General features: G+C 41.0%; 1 protein-coding gene across 7 annotated transcripts in view; it reads left to right on the forward strand.

The window, feature by feature from the left end:
• Positions 1 to 16,591, forward strand: part of VTCN1 (V-set domain containing T-cell activation inhibitor 1) — a 194,301-nt gene extending 177,710 nt beyond the window's left edge. For all 7 annotated transcript variants that reach the window (XM_021089976.1, XM_021089974.1, XM_005663545.3 and 4 more), the window contains 3 exons: positions 1,719 to 1,997; positions 8,233 to 8,402; positions 14,899 to 16,591. In XM_021089976.1, coding sequence (XP_020945635.1) covers positions 1,719 to 1,997; positions 8,233 to 8,357 — 404 coding nt within the window. In that variant the 3' untranslated portion in view covers positions 8,358 to 8,402; positions 14,899 to 16,591. The remainder of the gene's footprint in view (positions 1 to 1,718; positions 1,998 to 8,232; positions 8,403 to 14,898) is intronic.

The following is an 18,024-nucleotide window of genomic DNA, read 5'->3' on the forward strand; positions in this document are numbered from 1 at the left end:
CTGGAACCACTTAACAAAATAAACAATGTAGTATTAAATTTTAACTAAGTATAAAATAAATGCCCAAGTCCATACTTATATGAGGGAGATGAAACAAACCTTCTCCATAGATGAATTCCAGATAATATATTTGGATCTCTTCTCCAGGAGGTAGAGCTTAGAACACCCCCTCTCCTTGACCACCACTCTTAGGGTGCATTAGACTTCGTACAGTCCGGCTTCCAAAGAAACCTGGCAAATGCAGCCTCAGTCAGGTGATCAAAGTTAACATCTTCAGTGATGAATCATGTTTTTAGCATGTACTCTCTGAAACGACAGGATGAGAAGGGCTCTTTAATTTCTACAGTTTTCCTTTCCAAAACCCATAACCTCAATTTAAGCATGAGAAAAACTTCAGACATTTTCCAGTAGAGGAGCATTCTACAAAATACCTGGCCAATACTCCTCAAAACTGTCAAAATCATGAACTACATGGAAAGAGTGAGAAACTGTCTCAGATGAGAGGAATCCAAAGACATGACAAATAAATGCAATGGGGCATCCTGGATGGAATCCTGGAATAGAAAACGGACATTAGTAGGCAAACTGATAAAGTCTGGAGTTTACCTACCAATGCTAGCTTCTCAGTTTTGACAAATATATCATGGTTATTTAAGATGTTAATATTAGGGAGAAATGGAGAAGTGTACATAAGAACTCTCTGTACTATCTTGGCAATGTTGCTGTAAATCTAAAATTATTCCAAAATTAAAAGCTTATTTTTTAATGGGCACAATAATAGATACCCTTAGGAGTGTTGTGAGGAACAAATAATGTCCAGAATTTGGTCCTTCAGTAAGTGGTGGTTCGTTGCCTTATACACGCAGTTTCCCACAGCATCTCCCAGAAGCTGGTTCCATGCCTGCTCCAAGTATGTGAGTCTCGTCTCCTCTGCTAGGCAGCAGGTTCTCTAAGGACATGGCAAAGGCTTTCTTCCTACCCCTCACTCAGCACTAGCACAGTCCTTGGCAAAGGAAGATGCTAAATAAGTTAATTTGTATCTTTCCATTGTGGCATAATAAATATTTTATAGGCCAAAGTCCAGGCCTTAACATTTTCTACAGGTGTCCCTCTGCCTAGACAGATGAGGAAGTTGGTCTTAATTTCAAGATGTATCTGCCTCCCACGTGAGGAGCATTATCTTAGAAGAAAACAAATGCCTGTCTTTATCCATGGATACCAGGTCTGGGCAGTCTCTACTCAAGCAGCCTCCAGGTCCCCATGATGACAGGGCCTAGGTATGGAATTTCTGTAGGTGACAGGTGAATGCTGTTTGTTTCTTCCTTCTCCCTTCCCACCCTAACTTTACCTATAGGCAGAAAAAGACATGAAATTCAGGAGGCTTCATAGGTGCCTGGGAAAATACCCAATTTCCCAAATGGATAAATTTTTTGTGTGTGATCACTAGGACTCCCCTTACTTGGAAAAATTTATTTGTTGCAAGTTATACCTAGAACTTAGGTCCTGGGAGTTTGCCATAGTGGCCAAAGTGTTATGACATGTAGCAATACTATGAGCAAATCATTTTTTGCATCTATAATACAATAGGCCATACACAGACAGCCAACTGGGAAAGTTCTGAGTCACTTTAATGTGTCCTTAAGACTTAGCACGTCAAAAGCTATATTGTCCTACCTGTCTGACCGTGATATCTGCCCTTTTGACCTTCCACCCTGCAGCCTTCAGCATCCCAGAGGTGAATGTGGACTCTAACGCCAGCTCAGAGAGCTTACGATGTGAGGCTCCCCGATGGTTTCCCCAGCCTACGGTGGTCTGGGCATCCCAGGTTGACCAGGGAGCCAACTTCTCAGAAGTATCCAACACCAGCTTTGAGCTGAACCCTGAGAATGTCACCATGAAGGTTGTGTCCGTGCTCTACAACGTCACAATCAACACCACATACTCCTGTATGATTGAAAACGACATTGCCAAAGCCACAGGGGATATCAGAGTGACAGGTGAGTTCCTTCACATTTTCGTTGTGGAGTTACTGGGGTGAGAATCAAATGTAAATTCAAATCTAACTTCTCTACAGATACATTATGTACCAGGGCACACACAGCTTCAGAGAGGCCTCAATCACAATTCCAGTTGGGACTGCTTTATTCAAGAAAACTAATACAAAACAATATTTATAGCATGTGGGTCAGAGGTGGCAATTAGTCCTCATCTTGTATGCCTTCTTACTGCCTGGAGGGCAGTGTTTGGATTCTGAGGCCCTAACTCACTAGGACTGCTTTGGTTAAGCAGGGAAGAAGTAACAATTATTTGACATCTTTAGCTGCAGATCCATATCTCAAGTTCCCCCCAAACTGGGTTTGGTTCTGTCCTGACTTTGAGAAGTCTTTGGATTTGAAGACCAAAGGTCTCAGAATCTACCTTAGTCTGATTCACTCCTCCTGAAACAGGTTCATGATCCTACCAATACTGACCCAAGATTAATCTGAAAGCTCTAGACTGAGCCCGCCTCCCAGGGTGAGACCAGGAGCCAGGGAGGCCCAGCATCCTAGTCTCCCTGCAGTGCTTAGTATATTGCAAAACTTAGGGGTGACCTAGTGTCAAGAAAATGCATAGACCTAATTATGAATTTTAAGACCATCCCCCCTGGGGTTAAATGGAATTCAAGATGCTGGGGAAGGAGGTGTCAGGAGATCTGCTGTCTCATATCAAGCTTAATACCAAGCAGAATACTTTGTGTCTTTTAAGTGCCCTATAAATGTTTGTTGAATTTAACTAAATAAATCATAGTTTCATTGGCTATTTTTTAATTAAAATTTATATACATGAAAAGGTATCCTATAGAATGGGAGAAAATATTTGCAAATCATGTATTTAATTAGGGATTCATTTCCAGAATACATAAAGAACTTCTATAGTTCAACGACAAAAAAGTCAAAAAACCCAACAACGAAAAAGTCAAATAACACAATTTAACAAGTCAAATAACCCAGTAGCAAAGGACTTAAGCAGACATTTCTCCAAAGAATATATACAAATGGCTGATAAGTATATGAAAGGATGCTCAACATCCCTAATCATTAGAGAAATGCAAATGGAAACCGCAGTATCACCTCCTACCCATTAGAATGGCTTCCAACAACAGCAAAACAGAAAATAACGTGTTGATGAGGATGAAAAGAAATTAGAACCCTTGAGCATGTTGGTGAGACTGTAAAATGGTGCAACTACTACAGAAAACAGTATGAGAGGTTCCTCAAAAACAGGACTACCATATGCCATAGCTGTCCCATTTCTGTGTATTTTGTCCAAAAGAATTGAAAGCAGTGTCTCAAAGCTATATTTGTACACCCATGTTCACAGCAGCATTAATCAACAGCCAAGAGCAGGAAGCAGCCCCAATGTCCATCAAGAGATGAATGGTAAAGAAGATATGGAATATACACACAACGGAATATTATTCAGCCTCAAAAAGGAAGGAAATCCTTTCACATGCCACAATGTGGATGAATTTTCAGGACATTATGCTACGTAAAATAAACCAGTCACAGAAAGGCAAATTCTACTTATATGAGGTTATCTAAAGTAGTCAAGTTAATAGAAATTAGAATGGCAGCTACCAGGAGCTGGGGGCAAGGGGAAGCTTAGGGAGTTGTTGTTTATGGGTTTAAAGTTTCAGATTTGCAAAATGAAAAAGTTTCGAAGTTTTTTTCACAACAATGTGAATATACTTAATACTACTAAAATATACGCTTAAAAATACTTAAGATAGTAATTTTATGTGTTTTTTTACAATAAAAAAGTGTCTAATAAAAAAATCATATATATGAGAAAGAGCTCTTCCACTACCCTGTGGAACAAATTGGTGACTGTACCAGTTAGAACATTTTTAGTTGCCTATAATGGAAAACAAAACCAACTCAAGCCAAAGCTAAAAGGGGGAATTTATCAAAACGGTATTAGGATGGCTCATGAAACCAAGGACAGGAAGTATAATATAGCTTCAGGAATAGCTGGAATCAAGAACATAAATTGCATTAGGATTCTTTGTCTTTCATTTCTACTTTATTCTTTGCTAATTTACTCTCTTGGGTTAGTCTATAGGGCAGAAGCTCCCCCTGTAAAAGTCTCTTCCACTCAAGTGAGTAACTGGACTGAAGCTCAGTCCCTCAGTCCTGTTGTACATTCCCGGAAAGGCTCCACTTGAGTCAGCTGGCTGTCCACACTGAGACCAACGAGGCAGTCCCTGAGCGAGGGTCTTCCTAGACGAGAAGGGGGAAATAAAGCATTAGGCACTTAAAAAAATGAGTGTTCACATCAGTATCTTGGTTTAGATCTCAATTAAAAGCTCCAAACTAGGAATTCCCATCGTGGCACAGTGGAAAGGAATCCAACTAGGAACCATGAGGTTGCAGGTTTGATCCCTGGCCTGGCTCAGTGGGTTCAGGATCCGGCATTGCCATGAGCTGTGGTGTAGGTCGCAGACACGGCTCAGATCTGGCGTTGCTATGGCTCTGGTGTAGTCTGGGAGCTATAGCTCTGACTCAGCCCCTATCCTGGGAACCTCCCTATGCTGTAAGAGCAGCCCTAAAAAGCAAAAAATAAAATAAAAAGCTCCAAACTATATAACTAATGCCTTCTAATAGAAATGGCAATAAATGAACAAACAACAGAGATTGAACACAGCTTTTATTCAGTGAGCAGGTTCTTTTTCCATACATGCTTATTGGAACATCAGAACAAGTGTTCCATGTATCAGTACTAGGACTGTATACAACTTTTAGGAGCATGACAAAGCTTGAAATTACAATAAGGAGTTCCCATCGTGGCTCAGTGTAAACGAAACTGACTAGCATCTATGAGGACGCAGGTTCAATTCCTGGCCTCCATCAGTGGGTTAAGGATCCGGCTTTGCCCTAAGCTGTGGTGTAGATCACAGACATGGCTCGAATCTAGCGTTGCTATGCCTGTGGCATAGGCTGGAGGCTACAGCCCTGACTGGACCCCTAGCCTGGGAACCCCCATATGCCACAGCTGCAGCATAAAAAATTTTTTAAAAATAAAAAAATAAACCAAAAAAATTACAATAAAATTATAGTAACATAAATCCTGTTTGCCATGCACAAAGTATGTTTTTAAACAATTGAATGAGGCCATGGGGTTTATATCCTCTGCTCTCTGCCTACACCGCTAATGTGAGTCATTCACTTAACAAATCTCTATTGAGTGCCAAATGTATACAAAGCAATTTTTAAGTACCATGAAATAGATGAATGGCACAGTTGTGATAAGAGAACTAGTCACAGTGTAGATATGGTGCCTAGGAGAAAGAGTTGTATGAATGACTGTAGTGGCTCAGTAGACAAGAGTTCGCAGTGGGTTTTGAAGAAAAAGAATGATTTTGATAGGATAGAAGGATATGAAGTCAGGAGCCTATGTCAATGTCCAGAAGATAAATTATGAGGCCTTAACTAGGGCAGTGACAATGAGAAGGAAAAGTTAATGAAAAAAATAATTTACAGACCTTGGTGACACCAATGTGAAGGACAAGAAGAAGGAACAAGTCAAAATGGGTCTGCTATTTCTACTCAAGTTGCTTAGGAGATTAGTAATGCTACCAACAGAAAAAAAAAAAAATGAAATACAGGAAAAAGCAACACCTTTAGGGGAAAAAAGAGATTTTAGAGATGTTGAGTTGAAAGTGCCCTTTGTATACGAAGGTAGAGATATCCAATGCTTAGCACATCGCCCAGCATAGAACAGGTTTAGGGGAGACTGCTACATCTCTACTCCACATAGCTCCTTCCATGAGAAGAGATCCCCACCAGTGTAGCCCTTATAGCCTCTTTTTTCCCCTCTTTCACTCCTCCTCCTCAGAGGAGGAATTAATTTACATGATTGGTGAGTTTAGTAGGAGAAGCTGGGCATGAGAAGCTGGGCATAAGAACTAAGCTCCTTGTTTTTCCCATTCTCTCCAGCTAACCAGAAGTATTCTTTCTACTCCGCACCTCCAAACCATCAGTTTCCAGGAGCAGAATCTGTCCTTGTGGGAGGAAAGCTGCCCTAGTCCTGTGCTGTCTGTCTCTCGGGAAGTCTGGGCTGCAGCCCACTTCTCTGCAGACAATGCTTAATCTTTTATTATCAGATTTATCAGTAATAAAGGTGTTTTTTAGTCTTTCGGTTGTCTCACTGTTTAGTCTTACTCTTTAACTGGTTCATAAATCAGCTGGGGAGAAGATGTTTATTGGACTCCTTTGAACCCAAACAACAGGCCCTCAAAAGTGTTTGCTAAGCAATTATATTTTTAACTGATATAGCATAGCAACTGTAAATCCAGATGTGGAGCTTAGGACAGAATTCAGGCTAAGGGAAGTAATGTTTATTAGGCTTCAGTGGGGTTACAGTTATTTGTTTTTTTTTAATTAAAGTATAAATATGTATATGTTTAAAGTATAAATTATAGTATTATAAAGTATAGCATTATATATAAAGCAATATATAAAGTATAGTTGATTTGTGATGTTGTGCCCATTTCTGCTATATAGCAAAGTGACCCAGACGCGCACGCACACACACACACACACACATATATACACACACACACACACACATACACACTCTCTTTCTTCTATTATCTTCCATCATGGTCTATCTCAAGAGACTGGATATAGTTCCCTGTGCTATACAGTAGGACCTCATCACTTATCCATTCTAAATGTAATAGTTTGCATCTACTAATCCCAAACTCCCAGTCCATCCAACTCTCTCTCCCCTCCCCATTGGCAACCACAAGTTCTCTATATCTGTGAGTCTGTTTTCTGTTCTGTAGATGGGTTCATTTGTGCCACATTTTTTTTTTTTTTTGTCTTTTCTAGGGCCGCACCTGCAGCATGTGGAGGTTCCCAGGCTAGGGGTCTAATCAGAGCTGTAGCTGCCGGCCTACACCACAGCCACAGCAATGCCAGATCCAAGCCGCATCTGCGACCTACACCACAGCTCACGCAATGCCGGATCCTTAACCCACTGAGCGAGGCCAGGGATCGAACCCGCAACCTCATGGTTCCTAGTCGGATTCGTTAAACACTGAGCCATGATGGGAACTCCCATTTGTGCCATATTTTAGATTCTACATATAAGTGATATCATATGGTATTTGTCTTTCTGACTTCACTTAGTATAAGAATCTCTAGTTTAATCCATGTTGCTGCAAATGGCATTGTTTTGTTCTTTCTATGGCTGAATAGTATTCTATTGTATATATGTACCACATTTTCTTAATCCAGTCATCTGTTGATGGGTATTTAGGTTGTTTCCATGTCTTGGCTATTGTGAATAGTGCTGCTGTGAACATACGGTGCATATATCTTTTTGAATTGTAGTTTTGTCTGGATGATGGCTGGATCGTATGGTAATTCTATATTCAGTTTTCTAAGAAACCTCCATACTGTTATCCATAGTGGTTGTACCAATTTACATTCCCACCAACAGTATAGGAGGGTTCCCTCTTCTCCACACCCTCTCTGGCATTATTGTTGTTTTTATAGCTAAAACTTATTGAGGGCTTACTATGGTGCAAGGGTCTCTTCTATATGTATTAACTTTGCATGTATTTACCCACTAATCCCCACTAGAACTCTGTGAACTGGATTATTATTATTTTAGTCCTGTATTATAGATGAAGAAACTGAGGCACATATACATTTGCCAAACTTGCCTGAAGTTAACACAGCTAGTAAGTGTCAGAGCCGAAATGACATTGGACTGTCTAAGGAGAAAAATAGAGTAATTTAATTTCTTCACTTCTGCCTTTCTCTACTTCAAAATGAGAACAATACTTTCTCATTCCTTTGTAGCGGTGTGATGAAAGCAAATGACACAGACATGTAAAGGTCACTGCCTAGAGGGGAAAAAAATGTGTCTGAAACCAAGAACTGGCCATGGCTGTCTGTTTAGACTATTCTTTATTTGGTAACCAACAGCAATCTGTATATTGGCACCATTTTTCATTTGGCAGAGTGCTCACTGGAGTGGACCCCAGAATGAAACTTCTTTGAAGAAAGGGAAAGCTCTGCTTTTAAGCCAGTTACATAAAGGGGGGGAGGATGGGGTAAAAAGTTGCCCCCAAATTAGAGTACAAGTTAAATTAGGAACAACAACTTTTCTTTGCTAACCAGCCACATGAAGAGGGCATCCAGCTTTTCCTCTCACCTTGAACTTTTTTCTCTCCCTTTACAGACTCTGAGATTAAAAGGCAAAGTCACCTACAGCTGCTGAACTCAAAGGCTTCCTTGTGTTTGTCTTCTTTTGTTGCCATCAGCTGGGTACTCCTGCCTCTCTGTCCTTACCTGATGCTAAAATAATGTAGCTGGGCTACACAGAAACATGCAAAGTCATTGGTATGACAGGTGAGTTGAATCACAAGTGGTATGGGGGATCTGTTGTGTGTGCTTGGGTTGCTAACAAGAATCAAGCAGCCCACAGCATCAGCCTCAGGGAGGAATATTTAATAATGCCAGGGCAGTAGGCACTATTTCTACGGGTACTGTGAAAAGGTAAGCATTTGTTAACAAAGAGTACAGACCTCAAGAACAGATTTATAGGACCTCTATACAATTCAAATATGTATGTAAATCCAAACCCCTTTTCATTTATTGAGTCATCCATGAAGGCACACAGACTTTATTGAAGAGAGAGGTTTGGCTCTCTTTACTCTAGATTTCATGATGAAGCATCATGACATAATCACTCACATAAGAGGCCTCCTCCCGGTCCCCAACAAAGCCCCTGTTGACTGGAGACCTGACAAAGCACCCACCAACTAGCCCTCTTGCTGGGACGTCCCACTCTCACCTGAGTCTAATTATTGGTAGGACATTTCTTTCTGCATATTCTTCTGCCTGTGGAATTTGTTAACAACTGAGCTTATGATGTTACAGTCAACACTACCTCATTACTCACTGCCTTGTCACCAGGCTCATAATCTTAGAGCTGTTTTTGGCCCCCTCTGTCCTTCAGGTCAATTTGTCACCAAGCTCCACAGTATCTTCCCATGTTGTCTTTCAGAGTGACCCTAATCCAGCTTCATCATCTCATACCCCTGACTAGTTCTAAAACCTCATACTTGCTCCTTCCTCTTTCTGTCTTAGGTGATAGGAAACAAGGTGCCAGAATAAAATTTTTCAAATGCTATTTTCATCACAGCATTCCTTTAACTCTGGAACCTAAAGTGACTCTCTAGGCACTATTATATCAAAGTTAAAGTCTTCAGTTCTGCAGTCACAAGTAAGTTTCTCTCCCGGAGCTTCCTGCTTCTCTCCGCTACTGACTACTGCGCTCTGGCCTTGCTACCTCTCTCTCTGCTCCTTCCTGGAAATGTCCCCTACTCTGTGGCAACTCAGATCCACATGTACTTCATCCACTTCAGTAAAGTGCCTTCTAGCCCCCTTTCCTGATGGTCCTTTTAGTTCACATCCTCTTGGTGTGCATGTCCAAGGCACGTGTATTCCTTGCCTAGATTGTTAAGTCTTCAAGGGTAAGTAAAAACATGTTGATCTGCTTGTCTTTTGCTGTGTGCTAAAAAAAAAAAAAAAAAAATTTACATTTATTTTTTAAAAAATAGCAGTTGAGGAGTTCTCATCATGGCACAGCGAAACAAATCTGACTAGGAACCATGAGGTTTGGGGTTCGATCCCTGGCCTTGCTCAGTGGGTTAAGGGGTCTGACGTTGCCATGAGCTGTGGTGTAGGTCGCAGATGCAGCGCAGATCTGGCTTTGTTGTGGCTGTGACAAAGGCTGGCAGCTACAGCTCTGATTAGAGCCCTGGCCTGGGAACCTCCATATGCCACGGGTGCAGACCTAAAACGACAAAAGACAAAATAATAATAATAAAATAGCAATTGAAAGAAAAATATAAAGTTGTATACTTGGATATAAGGTAGTACATGGATATTATAAAAACTGCAAAGGTGGTGCCTATGCAAATAACTATATCAGAGGAAACCCTGTTTTATGAGGCTGTTGTGGGTATCAGCTCAGATCAGGTTTCCTGAGGTAACCTTGTATCCCTATAAACTTCCCTCTTAGAACTGCTTTTCCCATAGATTTTTGGATTGTTGTGTTTTCATTTCATTTGTCTCCAGATATTTTTTGATATACTCTTTGATTTCTTCATTGACATCTTGCTTGTTTAGTAGCATATTGTTTAGCCTCCACATGTTCGTGTTTTTGCAGTGTTTTTTCTTGTAATTGATTTCTAGTTCCATAGCATTGTGGTTGGAAAAGAACTTGATACGATTTTAATTTTCTTAAACGTACCAAGGCTTATTCTGTGGCTTAATAGACCACATGTGGTCTATCCTGCACATGTTCTAGGTGCATATGAAAAGAATTTTGTATTCTGCCATTTCTAAGGAAATATATGTATCTATTAAGTTCATTTGGTCTAATGTGCCTTTTAAGGCCAGCGCTTCCTTACTGATTTTCTGTCTGGATGATCTGTCCACTGATGCAAGTGAGGTATTAAAGTCCCCTATTATTATTGTGTTATTGTTGATTTCTCTATGTGCATTAATATTTGCTTTGTATATTTAGGTGCTCCTATGTTGGGTGCATATATATTCATAATTGTTTATATCTTCATCTTGGATTGATCCCTTGATCATTACATAGTGTCCTTCTTAGTCTCTTACGATAATCTTTATTTTAAAGTCTATTTTGTCTGATATAAGTATTGCTACCCCAACTTTCTTTTGATTTTACTTGCATGGAATACCTTTTTCCATTCCCTCACTTGCAGTCTTTGTGTGTCTTTAAATCTGAAGTGAGTCTCTTGTAGGCAGCATATATACTGGTCTTGTTTCTGTAACCGTTCAGCCACTCTGTCTTTTGATTGGAGCATTTAGTCCATTTACTTTTTTTTTTTTTTTTTTTTTTTTTTGGTCTTGTTAGGGCCACACCTGTGGCAGATGGAGGTTCCCAGGCTAGGGGTTGAATCGGAGCTACAGCTGTCAGCCTATACCACAGCCATAGCCACAGCAGATCCAAGCCACATCTGTGACCTACACCACAGTTCACAGCAATGCTGGATTCTTAACCCACTGATTAAGGCCAGGGATCGAACCTGCGTCCTCAAGGACACTAGTCAGATTCATTTCCGCTGAGCCACGATGGAAACTCCCTAGTCCATTTATGTTTAAAATAACTATTGATATGTCTGTTCTTATTGCCATTTGATTGTTTGGGGGTTGTTTTTGTAGGTCTTTTTCATTCCTTTCTTCTTCTTCTGGTCTCTGGCAATTTGATGACCATCTTTAGTGTTATATTTGAATTCCTTTTTTCTTTTGTGTGTTTATCTAGTACAGGTTTTTGGTTTGTGGTTATTATAAGGTTTCATATAGTAATTCATATAAATCATGATTTTTTTAAGTTGCTCATCTCTTAATTTCAAATGCATTCTAACAACCCTGCATTTGTACTCTCTTTCCCTCACAATTACTTTTTGATATATTTTACATCTAATTGTTTTGTGTATTCCTTAACTGCTTATTGAGGCTATAGATGATTTTACTATTTCTATCTTTTGGCCCTCCTACTAGCTTTATGCATGATATGATTTCCTACCTTTATGTTTGCCTTCTTCTTTTTCCTTTCATAATTTTCAAATGTCTAGTTTTGGCCTTTGCTTTTTAACTTAAAAAGTTCCTTTAACATTTCTTTCATTTCAAGCTGGTTTGGTGCTACTGAACTCTTAGCTTTTGCTTATCCATATATCTGAATGAGAGTCTTGCTGGGTAGAGTATTCTTGATTGTAGGTGTTTCCCTTTCATCACTTTAAATATATTGTGCCACTCCCTTATGGACTGCAGAGTTTCTGCTGAAAAGTTAGTGGATAGCCTTATGGGAGTCCCCTTGTATGTTATTTGTTGCTTTTCTCTTGCTGCTTTTTAATATTTTTTATTTTTTTGCCATTTTCATTATAACATGCCTTGGTGTGTTCCTCTTCAGGTTAATCTTCTATAGGTCTCTCTGCACTTCCCGAACGTGGATGTCTATTTCCTTTCTCAGGTTAGGAAAGTTTTCAGCAATTATGTCTTCAAATACGTTCTCAGTCCTGTTCTCTTTCTTCCTCCTTCAGGGACCCCTTTAATGCAAATATTAGTGCAACTGATGTTGTCTCTTCAACTGTGATCATTTTTTTTTCCGTTTAGCATCAGCGATTTCCACTACTCTTCCAGCTTGCTAATCCATTCCTCTGTATTTATTCGTCTCCCATTGATTCCTTTCTAGTTATTTTTCACTTCTCTTATTATATTCATCATTTCTAACTGGTTGTCCTTTATATTTTCTCTGTTAAAACTTTTAATTTCTCACTCTGTGTATCCATTCTTCTCTCTAGTTCTTCACTTTTACAATCACTACCCTGAACTTGTTGTTGGGTAGACTGCCTCTCTCCACCTAACTTAGTTCTTCTTCTGGGGTTTTATCTTTTTCTTTCATCTAGAACATATCTCTCTGTCTCTCCATTTTGCCTAAGTTGCTGTCTGTACTTTTATGTATCTGATAGATTGGTTATATTTCCTGACCTTGGAGAAGTGATCTTTTGTAGGAGACATCCTCTCTGTCCCAACAGCACACTCCCTTGTCATCCAAGCTATATGCTCTTATAAGCTTTATATGTTATTACTCTAAGGGCTGCATGGGTCCTTCTGTTATGGTGGGCTGACTATGTGGGAAGTCCAATAGGCTCAGTTGGCCCCCAGTCCAAGTCATTGCCAGGCCCTGCTTTTTGTGGAGGCTGCTGGCTGGCAGGACTAGGTTCTAAGGCAGCTGAATGTAGAACCCCAGGGGGACCTGGGGCTAGTGCTAGGTCACTGATGGGTAGAGTCCAACTAGTGGGTGAAGCCAGGTCCTGGGGTTAATGCTGGTCTACTGGTGGGCAAAGCCATGTTCTGGAGTTTGACTGTAGGATCCAGGGATCCCAGAACTGGTCTTGGATTGCTGGTCAGGAGGCTAGTTCCTGATACATTTGGGTCCAGGGTCTGGGGTGTCTTGAAGCTTGTGCTACCTGACTAGTAGACAAGGCTGGGGACCAGCTGGTCTCGAGTGCAGGGAAGAGTCTTGCCTGCTGGTGGGCAGGCTAGGTCTGCAGGCTCTGGTATTGTGGTTTTCTTGCGTCTAGTATCTGCCTTCTGGTGACTGAAGCTAGTCCAGAGACTATAACAGGCTTCCTAGAAGGCAGGGCTGGGCCCAGGAGATTTCTGGAGCTGTTACTCAGCTCTCCTGTGGGTAGGGCCATGTCCAAAGGCAGCTGTGGGCTCAGGTAGTCTTAGGGCAGCTGGTCTGCTGATGGATGGGGCTGTGTCACTGCCCAATTAGTTGCTTGGTCTGAAGCATCCCAGCACTGGTACTTAGAGCTGTTGAGTGGGGCCAGGTCTTAGTGCTAATGAGCTACAGGGAGAATTCCACAACGGTGCCTGCCAGTACCAGTATCCACACGGTAGAAGGAGCTCCTCAAAATGGCTGCTGCCAGAGGTTGTGTTCCCAGGGTGGTGTGCAGTTGCCTCCTGCCTTTCTGGGAGACTCTCCAGGATCAGTAGGTAGGCCTGACCAAGGCTCTTGTCATATCACTGCTTCTGCCCTGTTTTCCAGAGCATGTGAGATTTTGCATGAGCCCTGTAAGAGTGAATTCTCTATTCCCCCAGTCCTCTGGGCCTACCAAAAGCAAGCCCACTGGCCTTCAGAACCAAATGTTCTCTGGGCTTATCTTCATGATGCCAGACCCCTGAGCTGGGGAGCCCAACGTGGAGCTCAGATATCTCACTCCTTTGAGAGAACTTCAGCAATGTAATCATTCTCCAGTTTGTGGGGCATCCTCCTGGGGGTATAGGACTTCACTATATTATGAGTCTGACCCCACTACCTGTCTCACTGTGGTTCTATCTTTAGTTGTAGAAAATTTTTTGTGGTAGGTCTCAGTCTTTTTCATCAATAGTTGTTCTGGAAAGTGGTCATGATTTTGGTGTGCACATGAGAGAGAATAAGCTCAGGATTCTTCTACTCCACCATCTTGACTGGGGATCTCTTGATTTGCTTTTCATTCTTTCTCCTGTTCTCCAAACATTCATTACATGGCAGTGCACAAAATAGATTTTTTGTAAAGAAACCTGCCGGTTTCCATCATTCCCAACCTCCATGGTTGTCAGTGGAGGGAGATTTCACTAAGGAAACTATTCTTTGAGGATCTCATTAGTAGAAGGAATTCTTTATTCATTCCTTGATTCCTACAACACTGTAAATGAGTTTTTAATATCCTACAACTAATCTGGCCTATTAAGTATAGCTTATTCATCTTTATATTGCATTAGAGTAGTAATTCATGGTCTTTTTTTTTATAAACCTTGACATACAGGTAACAGATGATATTTACATGCAGTATGCAAAGGGTTATATACTGTTATGTGGTTAGCAGCAGCTCTATCACTTTCTCTCCAGAATTATAGAGGGATAACTTTAACTCAATGTTCTTAAATAAATCAGGAGATCATTACTTGAGATACATGTTATATTTGATCATGACACTTTAGGTCACACACATTCCCTGGTTGAGAACTCATATATAAGCCATCCTTCTACATATACCGAGCAGCCTGCCCAAAGTTCCTCTCTCAGTTCCTGTTTGTTGAGGATGATCCCCTTCCTTAAACGGAGACTCAAGCCATCTCCTTTCCCCTAGCAACCCATGATATCATTTAGCCTCAATAGAATATCATCAAAATACAGAAAAAAAAAAAACAAGCCCATTTCTGAACAAGAAATACAATCATACAGCAGAAGGGATGCTTTCAGTTCTTGAGAAATGTTTGCTGAATGGCTGTAATGGTATATTATTGCTGTTATTTTCAGAATCCCAGGAATCTTCAGAACTATTTCACCACAAGATATGACCTAGTTTTATATTTCTGGGGGGAAATGAATTCATGACTAGAAGTTGAGAGTGAACAAATAAGATCAAGAAGCAAGAAGAAGCCAAAAGCAACCCACAGAAGACTTCAATCTGAACAAGATAGATTTATCTTCAAAGACATATATTAAAAGTTGGGAAAGTAATTCTTTTGAACTAGAGAAGTGTGTTAGGACTGTTAAGTAAAATGCATGTGGAAACAAGTGTATCACCACATCTCAGGGACCTCCTCAAACACATCCCCACCAGGGGAGTGAGAGAATGGGATACTGCATCCCTCTTGTCTCTGAATCTTTAGCTATTTTGCTGTAATGTTGCTCTGAGGAAGTTCCTAGAAAGTTTTGATTGCAATATATCCATGTTTTATAATCCACAAATTGTGGTGGATTCAGCAAGCTGCTGCTGATTAGCTGCCACTTCACAATTCAGAGGCAGCCACATTTTAGTGATAGGTAAAAAGATTCACTTTTCATTACAATTCAAAAGTGCCCCATATATTCTCCCACCTGGTACGTGCTCAAGAAATGTGGGAAATGATCATAATGTTAACATGAAAAATACCGTTCGGTGGCACTGATTTTCTAAACTACTTAACCATGAGCATCTTATTTTTAAAACAAACTAATGCCATTTTACTTCAGATGGTGTTCATCCTTAAATTAATGAAAGGATTTCTCATCTTGACTATATGTGGCATTATACCATCAAGACTTGATGGACAGTGGTCACCTCAGCATCTAGAGTAGTGACACTCAACCAGAGTGATTTTTCACCACCCCAGGAGACATCTGAACATTTTGGAGACGTAGTTGTTGTTAAAACTCAGGGGAAGGGTGCTACTGGCATCTAGTGGATAGAACCCAGGTATACTGCTCAACATCCTACAACATACAGGCCATCCCCCCACAATAAAGAATTATCCAGACTGAAATGCCAATCATGCCAGGATTAAGAAACCCTGATATAGAGTCAAAAAGGATCTAAAAAAGAGGGAGCAAACAAACTTGTTTGCTTCTTAAAACTGAGCATTAGCCTTTGACTCCTTGGCTGCTGCCTCAGCAGAGTTAGAACTCAGTTTCAGGCAACCAGGAATTCCTGATGGGATCATCTTCAGCTGGTTGAGCTTCTAAGTTCTTTTCTTCTACTCTACAAATCAAGTCCTATGAGATTGCTGCTTGAGTTCCATCTCAAGTTCTCTCATTCTGAATTTAGTCTCAGGACCCTGCCTAAGGCAACAAAAACATGTAACTTCCTTGAAAAAGAGGCTTCTGAAATCAGGGGCAATGAAATGAGGCCCTGAAGAACGAAGCTTTGATAGAAAAGAATGTTTTGTTTCTAGCCACCTCCCACAGGTGTTGACCACTGCCTCCCTGGCACTTTGGACCCACCATGGCTGTATTACATTTTGTTATACAGAAAAGTTTATTTTAGAGTTCTAATCATTCAAGAGAATGATTAAATATCCATTTCCTATGCTGTTGCCTGTGTGGTTTGTCAAAGTGTGTGTAAGGGAAAATAGATAAAAAGTCATAGATCAGGAGAGCTCATTGTGGCCTAGCAGAAATGAGTCTGACTGGTATCCATGAGGACACAAGTTCTATCCCTGGCCTCGCTCAGTGGGTTAAGGATCTGGTGTTGCCATGAGCTGTGGTGCAGGTCACAGACTCAGCTTGGATCCCATGTCGCTGTGGCATAGGCCAGTTGCTACAGCTCCAGTTTGACCTCTAGTCTGGGAACCTCCATACACCATGGGTGCAGCCCTAAAAAAAAAAAAAAAAAAAAAAAAAAAAAAAGGCATAGATCAGGTTCTAAAGATTAGTGCCAGGCACACAACAGCCTTCAATAAATGTTTGTTGAATGAATGGATAAATAAAAGGCTGTGAGCGTGGGCTAGGTGGCTGGATCTAATTTCTCTCTCTCTTTTTTTTTTTTTTTGTCTTTTTAGGGTCATACCCGTGGCATATTTAGGTTCCCAGGCTAGGGGTCAAATCAGAGCTGTAGCTGCTGGCCTACAAAACAGCCACAGCAATGCAGGATCCAAGCTGCATCTGCAACCTACACCACAGCTCATGGCAATGCTGGACCCTTACCCCGCCAAGTGAGGCAGGGGATAGAAAATAACCACCTTTAGAGAAGGAAAGGAAATCGAGTGCCTCCTGTGTCTCAAACATCATACTAGGTATTTGTCTCAATCAGTCCTTATAAGGTGGGTATCACCTTGACCCTAACACCACCACCATTTTACAGAGGAGAAAACGGGTCCTGAGAGGTTAAATAACCGAAGATCATATAGCTAACAGGCTGAAAAAGCATCCAAACTCAAATCTCATCACAACCCATATTATTTCTGAAAGCATATAGTCATGTGTAAAAATGCTATAAAAAGTTTAAAACATTATATAAATATTGGCTATCATGTTATTATATGTATTAAACTACAAGGATTCACTGGGAACCTTCAGCTATATTGAAAGACAGCAAGGCTTGAGTGCAGTAGCTTCACAGGACTGAAGGAAAGAGAGACTCCACTCTTGATGGGTACACATAGGGCAACTCCATAAGAATCTTGGTCAGCCCTACCTGCGGGTCTTGGAGGGTCTCCTGGGAAAGCAGAAGGTAGCTGCGGCTCACTGTGGAGGCAGGACATTGGAGGTGAAGGTCCTAGGAAATGATCATCAGTGTGAACTCCCCTGGAGGCTGCCTTTTGGAAAAATCTGGCCTCATGTATCAGGGCTGAGAAATTCCAGGGCAAACAACAAACAGGATGGGAACACAGCCCCCCATCAGCAAGGAGGCTGCCTAAAGTCCTCCTGTGCACACAGCCATCTCTAATCACACCCAGAGAGAAAGCCCCACCCACCAGAGGGACAAGACTCAGTTCCACCCACCAGTGGCAATCCTTCCTATCAGTAAGCCTGCCACAAGTCCCTGTATCAACTTCACCCACAAGGGGGCAGACACCAGAAGCAAGAGAAGATACAACCCTATAGCCTGAAAAAAGACCACATAGAAAGCTAGAAAATGAAACAGCAGAGAAATATGAGCCAGATGAAGGAACAAGACAAAAC

This window comes from Sus scrofa, chromosome 4 (assembly GCF_000003025.6).
Source record: "Sus scrofa isolate TJ Tabasco breed Duroc chromosome 4, Sscrofa11.1, whole genome shotgun sequence".
NCBI classification, from domain to species: domain Eukaryota; kingdom Metazoa; phylum Chordata; class Mammalia; order Artiodactyla; family Suidae; genus Sus; species Sus scrofa.